The sequence below is a fragment of the Pezoporus wallicus genome, unplaced genomic scaffold, assembly GCF_028554395.1.
Source record: "Pezoporus wallicus isolate ANWC-B61680 ecotype Strahan unplaced genomic scaffold, APGP_CSIRO_Pwel_v1 contig_6464, whole genome shotgun sequence".
In the NCBI taxonomy this organism is placed as follows: domain Eukaryota; kingdom Metazoa; phylum Chordata; class Aves; order Psittaciformes; family Psittacidae; genus Pezoporus; species Pezoporus wallicus.
In genome coordinates, this window is record NW_026642130.1 from 5,303,249 (window position 1) to 5,320,256 (window position 17,008).

The 17,008-nt window shown below is 34.7% G+C and overlaps 1 protein-coding gene across 2 annotated transcripts in view; it reads left to right on the forward strand.

Annotated features, from left to right (window-relative positions):
• CD2AP (CD2 associated protein) overlaps window positions 1-15,930 on the forward strand; it is an 89,006-nt gene extending 73,076 nt beyond the window's left edge. The window contains exons 12-18 of one of the 2 annotated variants that reach the window (XM_057427714.1): window positions 2,261-2,420; window positions 4,241-4,383; window positions 10,690-10,805; window positions 11,677-11,763; window positions 12,378-12,562; window positions 13,674-13,737; window positions 14,921-15,930. In XM_057427714.1, the coding sequence (XP_057283697.1) occupies window positions 2,261-2,420; window positions 4,241-4,383; window positions 10,690-10,805; window positions 11,677-11,763; window positions 12,378-12,562; window positions 13,674-13,737; window positions 14,921-14,962 (797 nt within the window). In that variant the 3' untranslated portion in view covers window positions 14,963-15,930. Of the gene's footprint in view, window positions 1-2,260; window positions 2,421-4,240; window positions 4,384-10,689; window positions 10,823-11,676; window positions 11,764-12,377; window positions 12,563-13,673; window positions 13,738-14,920 lie in introns of those variants that run through there. The other variant, XM_057427715.1, reaches the window with a different exon arrangement.
• Window positions 15,931-17,008: the final 1,078 nt, after the last annotated feature.

Genomic DNA, 17,008 nt, shown 5'->3' on the forward strand with positions numbered 1-17,008 from the left:
GTTTAATTTTAGATTGATTCTGTTTGTATTATGGTGTTAACCTTTGCATAGCTGAGTTCAACAGTTCTTGAAGGAATATGGGAAAAAAAAAAGACCTACTGAGAACATCATCCAAAATGCTTAGGAACATGAAAGCTTTTGAATAAGTAAGGCAGAGAACTGTCATTTACTGTGATGAGGAAATGATGGTGGAAGAGTTTGTCTTGCATTCAGTTGACGGTCAGGTCTTACATGTTGCATATATAGATAGCAGTAGAGTTTTACTAGAATTGCCCATTTATCAGTGAAGTTTTACTTATGGAAAAATAACTATGTTGATACTAGTGATTAAACCTATTAACTATGAAATTGTACTGTAATTTTCAAAAAGAAAAATAATTGAGTGGCTCTAATCACAAAATACCAAATATGTAATTTTTTTTATGCATTTTGGGAAGCTAAGATATCTGCCTTGAATTGTGATCAAAAATTGCAAGCAATACTCCTGTGTTTGTTTATAGCGGAGGGCACTTAGAATTTTTTTTCAGTGTATATGTCTTCAGATTAGTATTTTTTATCTCCATTACTAAACTGCTTATTTTTAGCCAAACCTCATCTCTCATTGCAGAGCAAAATCCAAAAAAGAGACACGCCATTTTGTCCAGCAAAATTGTTCAGTTTCTGAGCTCATGGTGTATCTTGAACTTTGGTATTAACTTTTTCTACATAGCTGTGGAGGGTTTTTATATTCAGATTCTGAGTGGGAGTAATTGAAGGGAAAACTGGCAGATGACAATTCAGGAACAAGATTTCATGACAGCAGTTTTTCTGTCTTGTTAATGAACTCACTTATTCTTAAAAACAAAAGGCATAATTCTCAGCTTGTGTTCAGCATAGCTAAAATAAAGTTAATTGAACTTCAATTAATGTTAACTCCTACAGGGCATTTAAAATCTTGCATATAGGATCCCTAGGCAGAAGTGTCTAGCACTGTTAACAGGTTGTTCTACACCGGACAGTCAGCACCACCATGTGGCAAAATTCTTCCACTACTTCACTGTTCTTTTTTTTAAATCTCAATATTGAAAGAGTAGAAGGGAATGTCAAACAGGTGAGAGTTTTGTTCATGTCTCCTCCTAATGTTCAGATGTCCCAAAGCAGAAAGTTGATCTGACCTTGATCATTTTTATTTTATTTTTTTTTTGTAGAATTATCTCTACAGTCTGTTTATTTCTGATTATTCCTGTGAACAAAAATCAGTGTTTTCCCATTTTAGAGTTGGAGGTTTGACACTCAGCATCTGGAGGAGTTTTCCAAAGGAAGTCAGGCATAGAACTGGCAGATCAGGCACTTAGCTGGGATAGAGCTGAAGCAAATTTACAATCCAACCCTTAAATTCATAGCATGTGTAAATATTTTACATTAGACTTATACTGCATTAAAAGAAAAGTCATAGGAGGGAAACATGGGGAGAATCAAAGCTGAAGGTCGGTCCTTTCGTCCCAGTTAACTGATTTACTGTGGTAACTGTATGCCCAAGGGGCTATAGCATAGTTTTACAAGGAAAAGTAGAAGGTTTACTCCAGGTATCCCAAAGGCTGTGATTAGGGAATGTAGATTGAAGACTATTTAATTAATATTTGTGAAACAGCTTGAATTTTTCCATGTCGCATTAGTTATAAAGCTCCAGCTCTTCTGGACAGTATTTGATTAGGTCAAGCAGTCATTAAACAATAAATTTAACTTGTTTGTTTGATTGCCTGTACTTAATTTGTATCCTGAATTTGTAGGAAGGTGGACTTTATCTAAAAAATTTCAGTTATTCAGATAAATATTCTCCCCTATCTGCCTCCTTTTTGCATAGATAAATTATGCTGCTTGTGTATATGGAAGAGCTCTCGTTACAATAAAATAAAAAAAACTATCTTTCTAAGAAGAGATAAGTTTGATTCATAGAAAAGGGAAAGCAGTAGCAGTATAGAGAGATTCTTGGTTCTTAGCTGTCTTTTGTAGTGCAATAATGTGAATCAATAATTTCTTATGTGCTATTTCATGTCAGTAGAAAGACATCTTGCTTTAATGTGTTTTTTTTTCTTTTTTAAGTTCAGGTAAGTAGTTTGTGTGTTTTGATAAGGCATCACTTAAGGCACTAGCAAATCTATTTTTCACATTGATCTTCAAAGAAGGTATTTCTGACAACAGTTGCTTTATAATCCGTTAGCATTGTGAGAATTCTAGATAACGTGGGGTTTTAAAGTGTTGTGGTGACTTATTTTATCAGATGAAAGAGGAGCTTTGGATCAGAAGCCTTTGAAGCCACAAGCTCCTCAAGTACCACCCAAGAAGCCTGTTCCTCCAAGCAAGACTAACAGATTACTGAGAGGAGGGCTTTTGCACCCAAAACGTCCAGATAAGCCTCTTTTGCCATCATCTGTATCCAAGTCAGTATAATTTATATTGTATACATTGAGTATATTTTATTTGGTTTGTTCAGTCTTTCCTCATGGACAGGGTGGGAAGAAACTTATATTTTAAAGGTGAAAAGGATGCAAGGTTAAGTTTTGCCCTACACCAACCTGTGTCTTGGTTCTCCAAGTCTATCAGTGTGCACTTATCACTTTCTAATTATTTGAGACATTAAATCCATCTCGGTGAATATTTCAGTATAACTAACTGTGAGGCAGATTAAGTTATCTGTGGGCTGCTTTGCTTTAAGCCTGCCCCATAATGAAGAAGTTGTAGCTACAGCAGTAGTGTGGTATAAAAAAATTTGTGGACATGGCACTTCAGAATTCTTATTGTGTTGGAAGAAAACATGAAGATTTGAGCTACATCAATATTCAGTGTTTCACCCTTCAAATAGAGTAAGATAGGTGGAAAGGAAGAGTTGAGCACAGTTAGTACCCTTGCTAGAGACACCCTATGTTGCTTATGTGCTCTTCTTGGGAAGAAAGCACTTACACAGAACCACATCCAGTCTCCATACTGTCTTGAGTATTCTCAATTGAGTTACTGGGCAAACAGGGAGGGTAATAGCAACTGATGGCTCACCATTTCTTTTAGATCCACTTCTCATTTTTTTTCTCATAAGTTTGAAACAATTTACTTACGGTGTTTCATGAAGACTAATTTTGCATCAGTACAATCCCCCACACAGAGTTCTACTTTCTGTCTCCATCAAAGTAATTGCTAGATCCTTACCCCAAACTGTAAATAAACTGCTGATGGTTAACTGTCCCTTTGGGATGCTTAGTTAACTTGAGAGAACCATGAAAAAGTAATGTCACGATGCACTTGCCCTTGTTCAAATAAAGGAGCAGATAGCTGCTACATCAAAGAGCTTTCACCTTAAATACCAACCAAGATACAGGATGGCACCAAGCGTTTGTCAGGGTTTATCTTTTTTTAACAGCAGGTCCTGTATAGCTGAATCGTAAGGAAGAATATTTAAAGAGATAAAAGAGTGAGGAGGAGGGCAGTAGGGAAAGGGAGTGTGGGTAAGGCACACACTTTGGATGGTTGACTCCAACAGGGCTTAGCTGCCTCTGATCCTATCTGCATAGCCCTGGGAACACTGGATGCCTGACTGAAGAAATAGACCATTTCCACATTACTTCTGTTTAGGTTTTCAGTATGTAATTGTGTTTTGTCACTTGGCATTTTGGAGAGTTTCCTAAGTAAAGATTTAGAGATTTTGTCTTTTTTTTTTTTTTTTTTTTTTCATTCTGCAGCATATATTGCGCCAAGAGAAAGATAATCTTATATGTATGTTTTGGTGGGTTTATTTGTCCCTGGATGATGTGGCCAGATACACATAGAATGAACAGTAGAATAAAAGCCAAGTGTACAAGCTACTTTCTTCTATACCTAGGAAGAAATAACTTGGCAGCTTTTTTTCTTTACAGGAAGATTTTGATGTCAAAAAATCTTGAGTAATATTCCTAACGTTTCAAAAGATACTATATTTCTGTTGCACTGTAGTGTACTATTTTAGATTTAAGTGCCAAAATGTGCCCTGTGGTAAAAGTTTTGGACTGGTTTTACGAGGGGATTGTGCATGTTGGACAAGTCTGGAATAGCTAGAACAGAAGAATTGGCTTTTAAAAAATTAGAGCTGGTCTCCAGAAGACTCTAAGCAAATCTTTACAATATGATAAGATACACTGAAAGTTTTTAGTTTATTTCTAATTCTTGATATATTTCAGTTGTAACTATTTAATCCATCGACTAGGTATATGTTGGCTTTTTTTTCTTACTACAGATCTAATGGAGAAGTTGTTTGTCTTCGACCGAAATCTGAAGTTGAGCCAGTAGGAAAACCAAAGTTAGAGTCTGAACCCTTACCACTTAGACCAAAATCAGTAGAGGTAGATTCACTTGTGGCAAAGAGCTCTAAAGAATCAGGTAAGAAAAGAAAAAAAACAAACCCAATACTTTTTTTGGCCTTTCTCTTTTGGATTGCAGTGTTTTACAAGGTTAGAATAAGTCTTTTAAATAATTTACTTAAAATGACACAGAGTGAAATTATGCCTGTTCAGTGGAAAGTAGAGGTTTGAGAACTTCTGTAGGTAGCTGAAGGTGAGAGTCAGCAAGCAATGAGCAGATGTAAGTAGGCTGTTGGGAGGTAGTCAATGATCTCTGTGCTGTAATAGGTGACAGGAAGGGAGAAATGTAGGTAATGGTTTGTTCTTCTGATTTGAAAGCATGTTTTTTGCTGCCACTTTTATCTTGCATTTTTATGAAGTTGTTTTCCTTACTGACTGGTTCTGTTCTGCTCTTGCATTTCAGATAACTTTTGCTTTTCTAGCTAACTTGCGTATTTTTAGTAATGCCATTACCTTCAGCGTTCTGTGATTAAGTTTATAGTTATTCTAGGTTGCAACTTTATCATGCCTTAAAATTGAGCCAGCATGGAGCATTGTACATGGGAATTTCATGCTTATGGCTTTGCTTAATGCACCTTGATCCAAATCTAGCATCTTTTTGAATCTAAATTTGTCCAGTAGAAACCTTGATACAGTTTGACCTACCCGCAATGGTGGTCAGGTTCTCTGAACTATTACATGGTTATCTGTTGTCCTTTACTGACAGCACAACTGGTTTTAGTCCTGTGTGTGCCCCTTTTATGCAGAAATCATCTGTTGTGGGCATATTTTTATTAAACTCTAAATTATTTTTCTTGTATGATTAACCACTGTAGAAAAAGCTTTAGTGAACTTCATGTGCAGTGTTCAGCTTGCAAATTTCAAATGCAACCCTTTCATCTCAGGAAAGGTTTTGGTAAGAATAGATTTTGAAATAGTTTAACTTGGTTTATTATTTTATGCCAATTATGATTTCCAGTTTGTAGAATAGTTGGTCCTAAAGTGTAGTAAAATCTGGGAGATAAAAATAATGCATTAAAAAATTAAAGCAGTTTCTGAATATAAAAGAATACTCCTAATTCTTCCATTAAGCATTGTTAAATGTGCTTCTAAGCTTAAATACTTTGTTTAAGGAAAGGTTACTTCACATATGGCTTTAACATGGAATTATATTTTTCCAAGCCACAACAGCAGGTATTAAAATATCCTGGGAATGCTACAAATACCATCACTGTTCTCCTAAAGTGTTTATACGTTTGTTTTTTTTTTCCTTTATTATTCCCCAGTAAAATCTATGCATGTGCTTGAAATGCCTTTTTAAAAGTTTTTGAATTGGCAGTTTAACTTTGGCCTCTATTTAAAGATGAGTTTGAATGAAGGTGCTAAAGAAACACTTTGAGGCCAAAGTAAGCTGAGAGAATAAAGGGCAATGCACAACCTAGCATTAAAAATGTCAGCCTTGTCCTGCTACCAAGATGTTTCTCTCTGATTGTGCTAGGTATATTTCTGTATAGCACTGTATCATTTATCTACAGGAAAACACTCCCCATGAAAACAGATGTAACTGCTTCTTTTCCTCTTTTAGATGCAATAATCTTGGCAACTTTTAATAACCTGAGTAACAACATAGTAGCTGTGATATTTGGCATCCATATATATATATAAGCCCCCTAATTTTCTACAGATCTAGAAAAAAGTAAATCTATGAATTCTGATTTGCTAACATAAGATTTTACAGGCTTATGGAGAAATTCAGTATTTTGATACTTAGGTGGGGCAGGGGTGCATAACAAGAAAGTGGGTGAGGTCTGTTCAGGGGTCTTTGTTTGGAGCAAAGCAGCAAAGGAGGCTCAGGCAGTCCATGCAGAGATGCAGCACTGCCAGTGTCAAGGAGCTGCTTTTTACAGAAAACTTAAAAAATTCTGTTACACAAAACTGCCCTTGTTTAAAACAATCTGAGTCACTTGTAGTTTTGCTGCTCTTATGAAAAGAGACTAGCCCAAACTCCTGCCAATAAAACGAAACGATTATGTCTCTGTATGCATTTTGCTGCTAAAGATGTAATATTCCATGCAGCAGCTGTGTAAAGTTCCAAAGATATTGAGTCCTTATATAAAGTTCAAGATTGCTTAATCTTACAAGAACTAGGATAGATATTAAAACGTGGGGGAAAATATATGGCAACTGTATTGCCTGTCTTATCCCTCCACACCTCCCTTTAGGTTGAGATCCTGAACTGAATGAATTTTTGAAAAACAAATCTCTTTTTTTCTTTTTTTTTTTTAATTTTCAGGTTTTTTTTTGTTTTTTGTTTTTTTTTAGCTTATCTGGCCAATGAAGTGTGGTGTAGGTTGAACCACTTTCAATTTAGCCGAAGGAGCTGACGTACCTATTCTGTATAGGAAAATAAAACACCCACCCCACACCAAAATTAGGTGCTCAGCCATCAGATAAGGACAAATACTCAAAACCATTCAAAAATATTGATAATGTTGAAATACCTCCTCTTGAAGTTTTATTTGAAAAGTTGCATAAATGTTTCTCTGTTCAATTAGAATGAAGGTACTGTAAAAGACTAAAGCTATACTACTGGCATGCTGAACATGTAAAGCGATTCTGTTTCTTCTACAAATGTTTCTTTTTCCTGCTTTGTAAAATAGTTTTTTTTGTTCAGAATCTTTTTCTAGACATTCCTCTCCTTGACTTTTCTTTCCAGATTTTGTTTCCTATCCTGTTTGCCATGTTTCCCTTCTTACGTGTCAGGAAATTACCCTACCCTTCTCCATTTTGGTAAGATAACAATCTATAAGGAAATCCAAACGCTTTATGCCATACACATAGCCTCTTCTTAACTTCGTAAGCATAGTTTTCAGTTGCAATGATTGATACTACAATTTTTGGTTTTCAATGTAAAATGCCTTTTTTTGTTGTTTGTTTGTTTGCTTGTTTGAATGCCTGTTTTCCTTAGCTGTTACAGAAGAAGTTACTTTAAGTATGCTTTTCAATTAGGAACTTGTGGGGATAAAATAAGAATGAAAAACTTTACAGTCCAGCTATTGATAAGCCAAACCTAATGTTTATAGGGAAATGTGTTCAATAGCACTTCTGGTGTATGAAGTTGAATGGCTTTATCTTTCTGTACACACAAATTATGCTCTTAAGAAATATTTTGGCACTGTATCCAGCATTGACTATTTAGTATCATGAGTCTTGAAAAACAGTATTCTTGAAAATTACATTGTTAAGCGTGTGCTTAATTGTAGCAAATACCTTACTATAGCTTAACTGCAGATTTAAATATTCTAAAGCTTATATCTGTCCCCTAATTTTTTGGGGTGCAATCTCAGCAAGATGAGTAATATGAAAAAGAACTGCCATCTTCTCTTACTCTGCAAAGTAATTGAAAGTCTTGTCTTCTAAAATAGTGGATATGTTTCATTTCTATCATGGGTTTTTAAACCCCAGCCACATCAGTTGTTGGAACCACAATTTCTTTAGACACCCCTTCAGCTTTGCTTCTTTTCGTGAAGATTTTTTTAAGCCAAACTGCTTTGAATATATGTAAAGCATTCACAAATCTTGACAAAACCTCTCACCTAATTGTGTCTGTTAAAGCTCCTAACAGTTCTGTTATGGATCAGTGTTAAGCTTGCAGAAGAGACATTTCTAATAGTCTGTCCTAAGTAACCATTTAAACTTTGCTCATCTTCCTAGAAAAATGCTTTTGCTCAGCCTCAAAAGAGTTTTGACTGAAATTAATCCCCAGGTGTATGGTATTGCTCTTTTGGCACCATGGTGGGATTTCCTTTGACAATTACTCACAGGCTGTCTGTAAGAAAGTGAATTGATAAATCACTTTTACTGATTGAAATGGGTGTAAACTGTAAGCTTTCAGTGGGTTTTGTCAGTATTTCTGTTTGGTTTCAGTGAGGCCAAGCTTTCTCCTAAAATAACAAAAAAAGCTGTTTAAAAAGAAAGACACGCCCCCTAAACCCACAAACAAAACCACCACCTAATCCCCACCAGCCTGTTTTTAATTTCTTCCTTATACCAAAGCAACAAAATGGAAAGGTAAAAAGGAAAATGCAAGTTCAGTTAGAATTCCCTCTGGCTGTAATGGGGTGGTAATATTTTAAAGCTGAGCAATTGTCTCAGGTGCAGTAGCGATTTCCTTTAGAAGCTCTTACAGATAACAAATGCAAACCCTGACTTTAGTGTCATCCCACTATCTATATTTAGATCGTATCCAATTCGAGACTGTAGAAGTCTTCATCTTCAAGCCTTGTAAAATTCTGTGGTTTTGTTTTTGTTTTTTGGTTGTTTTTTTTTTCAGAAGTACATGGTATTCTTAATATATTCTTAATATTCTTAACATGCCTGATGTTTACTTTGTTCATGGAGGCAGGACTGGCATTACAGTCATAATAGCAACTACACTTACAATTCTTATTTAAATGTAATGCCATATGATTTGCCGTTTCTCCAGAATGACAAAAGGAGGGTTGTTTTCAGGCCAGAATTACTGAGGTGGGGGAAAAGGCACATTTCCTGCCTTCTTGTTAACCTTTCAATAGTAACTAACTAATGTAAATCCTGTTGTATACTTTAGCATGGGTTAGTGCTATAGGATTACTGATGATTGAGTAAAGAACATGAAATTATACCCCGTGGTCACTATTGCTTGGCTTCTAATAAGTTAAATATTTTTGGCACAGGCTACAACAGAAATATCTTCATAGCTATTTCTCCCTCATCCTCTTTTTCCGTCAGCCGCTTGCCACTCATTCACTCTTTGTTACTTCCTTTGTTTTCCTTCCCTGCTTTTTTTTTTTTAATTGCAAATATGATTGCATGTTTACAAAAGACTGTCTTTGCATTCTCTGCAATAAGATTAAAAAGCAGCAAAACTGTTAACTTGTTAGCGGATAGTGTTATAAATGCTTGCACTTCAGTAAGGCAACATGACAAAGTAGGTATGTTTAGGGACATATGAAAGATGTGAACATGTTAAGGACTTCAAGGATAGTATGGCAGAATAGAAGACATAAAATCAGTTAAAACATTCTATGATTCAGTGGAAAACTTAGTTCCTACAGGTATAAATACAGCTTTAACAATGCGTGATTAAAACTTGGATTAATCAGATGATTTTAAATCATCCAAACACTGAAGTGATATGATCTTGCTCAGTGTTCTTAGGGCTGCTTCTTTTTTTTTTTTTACTTACCTGACTTCTTGCTATAGCTTCAAAATCAATGTGAAAACAGAGAAAGAAGTGTCTTAGGTTCTATTTTATAAATTATAATGTCCTGAAAAATAAAGGGTCATCAAAAAAACCCAACCCCAAGACAAAACCAAAACCCTTCAATGTCATTTTTGATGCCCATAGTAAATGCTGCGTGGCATTGTAGTTAAACATGTAGAGTCTCTAGAGCAAATCTAATGAATTTATGTGTTAAAATGATATATAATAATCATAATCTTGATGCGTAAATAAAATAACCTATCTCATTGCAAAACTGCTGGCAGGTAAGTATTATTTTTGTGGAGAAACAGTTAAGTCCAGTTGTTAACTAGATGAAGTACTTCTGTTAAGTAGGTGCGTTCTATTCTTCCTATTAATAGGTTTTTTCCTAATGTTGCCTTTTCCCGTATAACATAAAAACCTTCTACTGATGTAAGAGAGATTTTTACCTAGAGCTATGAGCAAAGAGCTCTCTTTGTTTTTATACAGTATGAGAATGGAGTTTGGAAATATTTATTATAAAATTTATGAAGTCATGTATTTTCTTTAGACTAAGTACTGAATGTAGAAAAACTACCCTGCACAGGAATATTTGCTGTTTGTGTCTTGTTAACTTACTTTCACCAATGTGTGAACATGTATTTTACCATGTTGCTTTCGTCTTAGCCAAAACTTGGATTTTCATGCTTTTCATGCAAGTTTAGCGACAAGAACATAAGCTCTCTTAAATAGTTGACTACGGCATCTCTCAGTCATATTTTTCTGCATGTATTTGTTAGGTCTGTTTTATGCTGCCATGTTACTACAGCATTCTTCTGTGAGAACGTGAATTTAAACCTTTTTTCGAGGGAATTGTTTTCAAGGGGGAAGATATGGTTTCCCAGACATGTAAAAGTCATGCAGTTGTTTCATATGGCTCATGCTGAGTATGCTGAATCAATTAGAACCAGTAAGAATATTTGAAACAGTTCTGATTGTGTTAGAATTCAGATTGCTTTTTATTTTTTTTTTATTTTTTTTTATTAAGAAACAAAGGGATAAAGAAGAACTCCACAAAACCGTCTGGTCTTGACGGTGGTCTGTATTTTCATCTTTTTCTAGATCTGCTAAGCTTTGATGATGTAATAGCTACCTCAAATAATCTATCACACCCTACTGCAAACCGACCCAAGATGCCTGGTAGGAGGCTACCTTCACGGTTCAATTGCAGTAGTCCTGTGAGTATAATGGGTGGGTTTTCCTAGTAGTGAACTAAAAACTAACTTCCCAGGAGACAGGATTGCACTGGGAAAGTCTTATGAGCCATTTGCCTGAGTGAAAAATGAGGTTCAGTTCCTTTAGACTTTGTCTACAGGAATATCCATTCTCAGGAGGGAGGTGTACCAAAGAGAAATAATGTGGCTGTGTTGCAGCTGAAAGAGTTTTTTTCTGTTCTGTGGGGTATTGCTGCAGTAAGTACTCAGTTCTTTTAGCATCACAGATGATGAAACAGGTGTTTTGTGTACATACAGCTCTGAAAGTACCTTCAGTACCTTACAAGCCTAACAATGGATAGTCTTTGGTCACTACAAATTTGTAATTTAATGTTGCTGTAATGTGGGACTTATGTTCTCACGTGCTAAGATGTGAGATTGTCAGACCATGAGAACCAGGTAGTGCAGAGTCCTTGAAATTAGTTTATGTCATGGGATGTTATATAGTTCAGTCATGCCACTTAATTAACAGTGTTAATGTTTTATGGAAGCACCTACAGACTCGCAAAAGCATCAAGAACTTAAGTACTGCAGAGATGCTTGAAGTCCTGCCCAGGATTCCTATGTTAGATTTAAATTCAGCTGAATTAGTATTGCAGGGAAGAAAAGTGCTGGCTTTCAGGGAACAAAGACTGATAGTCTAGCAACTTAAGTTTGGTTTTATTTTGGAGGGGGCTTTTTTGTTTTGTTTTGGGGTGGTTTTGTTTTTGTTTGTGAGGTTTGTTTGCTTTTAAACTATTGCATCTTTAGAAACATCTGACAAGGTGGGTTTTTTTGATTTACCTTTTTTTTAAATGTCTGAAAACCTTTTCATTTTTTATGAATGGTTTACCAGGCAAGTCAAAATGTGAGTCCAGAAAAAAATTTGAAGGTGCAGAAAGAAGAAGAAAGTGCCAAACCAAAGCCAGTTGAAACAAAAAAGGTATGATACCAAGGAGCTAGAGAAGTACCAGACAACTGGGTGTTCTGTTCATCTTGCTTGTATTTCCAGATTAGATTGATGCAAGCATCTAAATACAAATGATTGTCTTTAAATGCAAGTGAGCCATATCATTTAGTCTAAAGTTTGTAATAGAAATTTTAGTATAAAGCTCATTTATCATTACAGTACATCAGTTCTTATGAGAATGATTGTATAGAATACCATGAAACTATGGTGGTATTTCTCAAATAAGCTTTATATCAGCTCAGCCTTTAGTCTTGTGACAGACAGAACAACTGGGCAGGTAAGAAAGTTGCACCAAATAATGTTCATAATGAACTGATGGGCTCCATTAAATCACAGAGTGTTTGAAAGCATAAAGAACTGCAGTGTGGCTACAGGAACCTTAATAAAATGCTTAATCGAGAGCTGTATAAAATAGCTCTCCTACGCCACAGTAGCCCATTGGAACTGGACATTCTTTTTAACCTATTGGGTGGAAAATGAGCTAAATTTGTGCACACATAGCTCCCATACCAGTACGATCTGTACACTGTAAGTGTTCAGTTCATAAAGATTTCAGTTCTTAGCCTTCTACTGATTTATGTTTTCAGCCATCTGCATTCAGTTCACCAACTCCATCTTCATCTCGGAGACCAAGTTCTGCTATACTCAGCTTTTGTCCTGGAGACATGCAACTTAAAGGAGAAACAGATGATGAAAAAATTTCTGTGGAAGAGCTCAGGACTCAGATTAATGAATTGATGGGTTTAGTAGATGTACTGAGGAAAGAACATGGGTAAATATTTTCTTCTTAATCTGCAAAGGGATATATAGAAATCTAAATGTCTTTAATGCCAAACTTCTTCATAATAAAAAGCTATTCCATGTTAATGTTAATTCTTCTTTCTTTAGAAGTTGATCCAACTAAATGTCCTAAATAAGTACAAATTTGATGTCAAATTGTTTTTGGAATTTGCATACATTTTTGCCTTCCTACTTTGTGCTCCTGCATTCATTACAGCTTTTTGAAAATATTTCTTAAACAGTATTAGTTTCACTGTAGAGAAAAGTAGATAATTTTTGTGGTATAAAATAAAACTACATGTGCTGGCCTTATGTAACACTGTTCATAAGTAATTGCAGTATTGACATGACTTGTAGTAGGGAAAGATATTACTGAGCTTTTCTGTCTTGTGATCATGGCAGCCTCAACATCTTTGTGTGTGTGTTGGGTTTTTTGTAGAATAAAAATGTAATTGGTGTTTGAGAAAACAGCAAAGACCAATCTGGGGGAAATTTTCCCTTTTCTGATTTTAGTTTTACAGCACAGACATTCATTTTGTTATTGAAATGATAACTAGTGCTAACCAGCCAGCTTTTAGAGATACATACCTCTTTAGAGGTTATAAAAGCCAGAATCAGTTGGTCTCTAAAGCAAACTAGTAAATTATGTGTTCTGCATTTTCTTCAGTGACTTGATGATAATTGTTAGCACTTTCTTGACTGAATATAGTTATGAAATAAAACATTTTAGGAATTTTTAGGAATCTTCTCTTCTAAAGAAGTTCTGTTCATTGTGTGGAAGTTGTCAGGTTATTTTAGCTTAAATTCAATTCTCCAAGTAAAATGACAATACAAATTTTTAAGTAGCCTACTTAAAACTGTGATTATAAATTAAGGATAGGTGCATAGTAATAGGCAAGAAGTGTTGAGAGTTGGTGGAAGCTTGTGGTCCAATAGATCAGAGTACTAGTTTGTTAGTGGGCATGTACTTATATGTAGGTCTTATTTATAAGATGAAGCATCAGAGAGTTGTTTGATTTTTACAAGTGGAATTCATACAAGGCCTGTGCTTGTGAAAGTTTCCCCCCCCCCTCTAATTGTATTTCTGTTGCCTTTACTGTTAGGAGAGACCTGGAAAAACTAAAGAAGGATTTGGAAGAAGAGAAGCAGTTGCGAAGTAATCTGGAGGTAATGTTAGCAATTTGGAGAGTGGGTGGGAAAAGAGATTTAGAAGTAGGTAGGCAGTGTTCTGGAATTTGGTTCACAGGACAGTCTTAACCAGCCTGCTCAATATGTTTGTATTGCTTTGTTAGTGTGTGGTCAAATGAATGCCTCATGAGCCAGTTGGATGTATCCAGGAGATTCACAGTTCATTTTAGTTCAACTTTTTTTATCTGGAAAATTATTTGTGACAATATGTGTATGGGTGTTGCAATGTGAGTTCAGTTTACTGTTGCTAGATTTTGCCCTTTGTTAGATACATGTAGACCTGGACATGTTCCAAGAGAGAAGATTAATACAATACTTTTGTAGAATTGAAGGGCAAATTTAGTTTATGTAATAAAAGAAAAACAGGGCAAAAGTTAACTTTCCTGATTTTTTTTTTTTTTTAATTTTTTAATGAAGTATTTAACTGTTAAGTGGATAATTTGTCAAAAGAACAGAATGCATCTGAAAAATTTCTTTGTGAATGAGCACCACTCCTCTCCATTTATTGATGAAGAAGGCTACCTGCATTGCAATATAATGCCATTAAGTAGTTAGTAGGATGAGCTCCTTGTAGAAAACTAGTTCAGTTTGGTAAAAAAAGGTATTTTATTTGTGAAATAGTAGTTCCTGTTGACTACAAAGTTACTTTCTAAACTTGCCAAAGAACTTCTGCTGAGTCTTCTTTTTAATGCATCTCTGAAGCAATTGATGAAGTTGCTTTAAATACATACTGGAAATGGAGAAGAGGTAGCTTCTACGTATCCTCTAAATCTTTTTGAAGAAATACAAATTAATCGTAGCACGGTATTTTGCATGAAGGCTGCTTTAGGAGATTAGTCTGAGGTGATGATGCCACAATACATGGGGTTATGTCAAGTGATTCCACAACCCAGCTTTCACAGGTATATTCAAAGTGACTTTATCTGATGAGATGAACTAGAACTATAGGCGAACTTTGAATGATTTTAAATCTTGTCTATTTAACAACACAATAATATAAAATCAGCTGTGAATATCAACCTGTCGAATGCATTTGTGTTACAATTTTATTTGCTTAAGTGTCCTTGAAATGTAAAGGTTGTAATTTTATTGAAAGCTCTGAAAACTTTAGATTATTATTACTTTAATATGTCTCTCTCTTTTCAAAATGTCCATTTTCCAGCTTGAAATAGAAAAATTGAAGAAAGCAATGATGTCTACATGAGACAGCTATGGACTCAATGTTTTTAACTCACCAGGAATTCAAAGCTGAACACAAGGAGAACTGACTCTTATTTCATAATAATGAATGCTGATGTTTTATAGTCTTCAAGAAAAAAAACATAGTAAGAAAAGGACTATAGTCTTTTATTCAGAGAGATTAAGAAAACAAAGAGGAATAATGGTGTAATTTTTTTGCCAATATAAAAGAGGCCTTATTTCTTACTGTGCTGGAATTGCAGACCTTATTTTTTGGTTTGCTTGAAAATACTACTGAATCTGTATAGAAAGGAGAGGGAATTCTTAATAGATTTTTATTGAATACCTGTATCTTAATTTTTAAAGAGATCTATGCGATAAATAGGGTGATCTATCTTTACAACTAATCTGTAAAATAGTCTATTGGAAGGGATTGAATAACTGTATTGTAATTGTAGTCACTACTTTTCCCCTACATGCAAAAGGGAATAAATGATGTTTGTATAATTTTGGCAGTCTTACCCAGGGTTATGCTGTTGTGCCTGTCTGCAGTGGAAATATAAATAATATGCTGTTTATATGTTGAGTAATGAAATAGGAATTAATGCAATTAAGCAGGTGAAACTCCTATGCATTGTAGTAAGAATGAATAATATAATCTGAGTAGTTTAACAGAACATTTTTGTCACTTGCACTATTGGATTGAAAAGGGATTTAGAACTGAATCATGAAGTTATGACAAAACTAACTTTTAAAATCATAAAAATACAAGAAATACAGAAACAAGGCTAGAATCCAGTCTTAACTCAACCTGTTGTGCCTAAAATATTGCAGCATACAGCATGAAAGTTAACCTTAAGTTATGTCTGTGCTTCTGTATGTCTAAACTGAAGTGATCAGTCTTTCTAGTGGTTAAATATGTATCATGATCTGTTTTTACAATAGTCAGGTTTTGTTTATAATATGTCTCCAAATAAATCCCTTTGGAACTTTGATACTCTCAAAATGTCTCAATATTTATATATTTATGCCACAAACTTTTGCCATATATTGTGTACCTCTAAATTTAATAACATCTTTGTATTTTAATGAGTGACTGGAACAATTGCTTTGACAGCATTGTGCTAGTGTCGAAGACAGTGTCTTTCATGTTTTATGGAAAACTGTTGAAATCTTGTGGATTGTCATTATCTTTAACCCCTGAGCTTAACACAGTGCACCAGAACTATACTGAAAAAAAAACCAAACCAGGTGATGGAGGACAATAATATTTATTGCTGCATTCATTTCATTAAAGAATAAAAAAGCATACAGCTTTAGAAAGCCAGTCAAATGCATTACTTTGGGTAATAATCACCTTATCTCTTTTTAGTCTACTAGAATTTAAAGGACAAAAACATGTGACATATTTTGACAAATTCAGTAAAAGAAGTAATTCTGTTTCTATTCATGGGAATAGTCATAAATATAGTAATTATTTAGCATGTCACTTGAGCTGTGACATGGAAGTATTATTACTTGAGAGTATATTTTTCCACAGTTGATGCATCCTAAAATACAAACATCAAAAAGGCAATTGAATCATGTTTGTCAGTTACTAATTTAAATTATTCATAAAATTTGTTTCATATACTATGCAGGTATTAAGTAATATTTGCTAGTCACATTGCTAATAAGCTGATTAATGCTTTTAACTTTTAATTGCAGCAATGCATCATAAATGAAGACTTGAGCCAGATCTTTTGTATTGAGGAATGATGTGCAGCAGTAATGCTTCTTGTCAGACTCTAAACTCTTAGAATTCATGCCTCTAAGTCAAGTGATGAAAAGCAAGAATTGGGCCTAATGGAATAGCCATTTCTGTTATACAAGCTCTTCACTGTGATTGATTAGAGCATGAAATAAATCTTGGAATGGATTGCTCTGCAGAGATTGTGTCTATGTGTAAGCTTCTAGCAGATAAACACAGCAAGACAATCAGTTAAAACCATAAATGAAAGATGTTCATTATTTAATGGCCTTTGTTCGCTATAGCAATAAATGACCCAAGTGCAATGACTTGATTTAATAA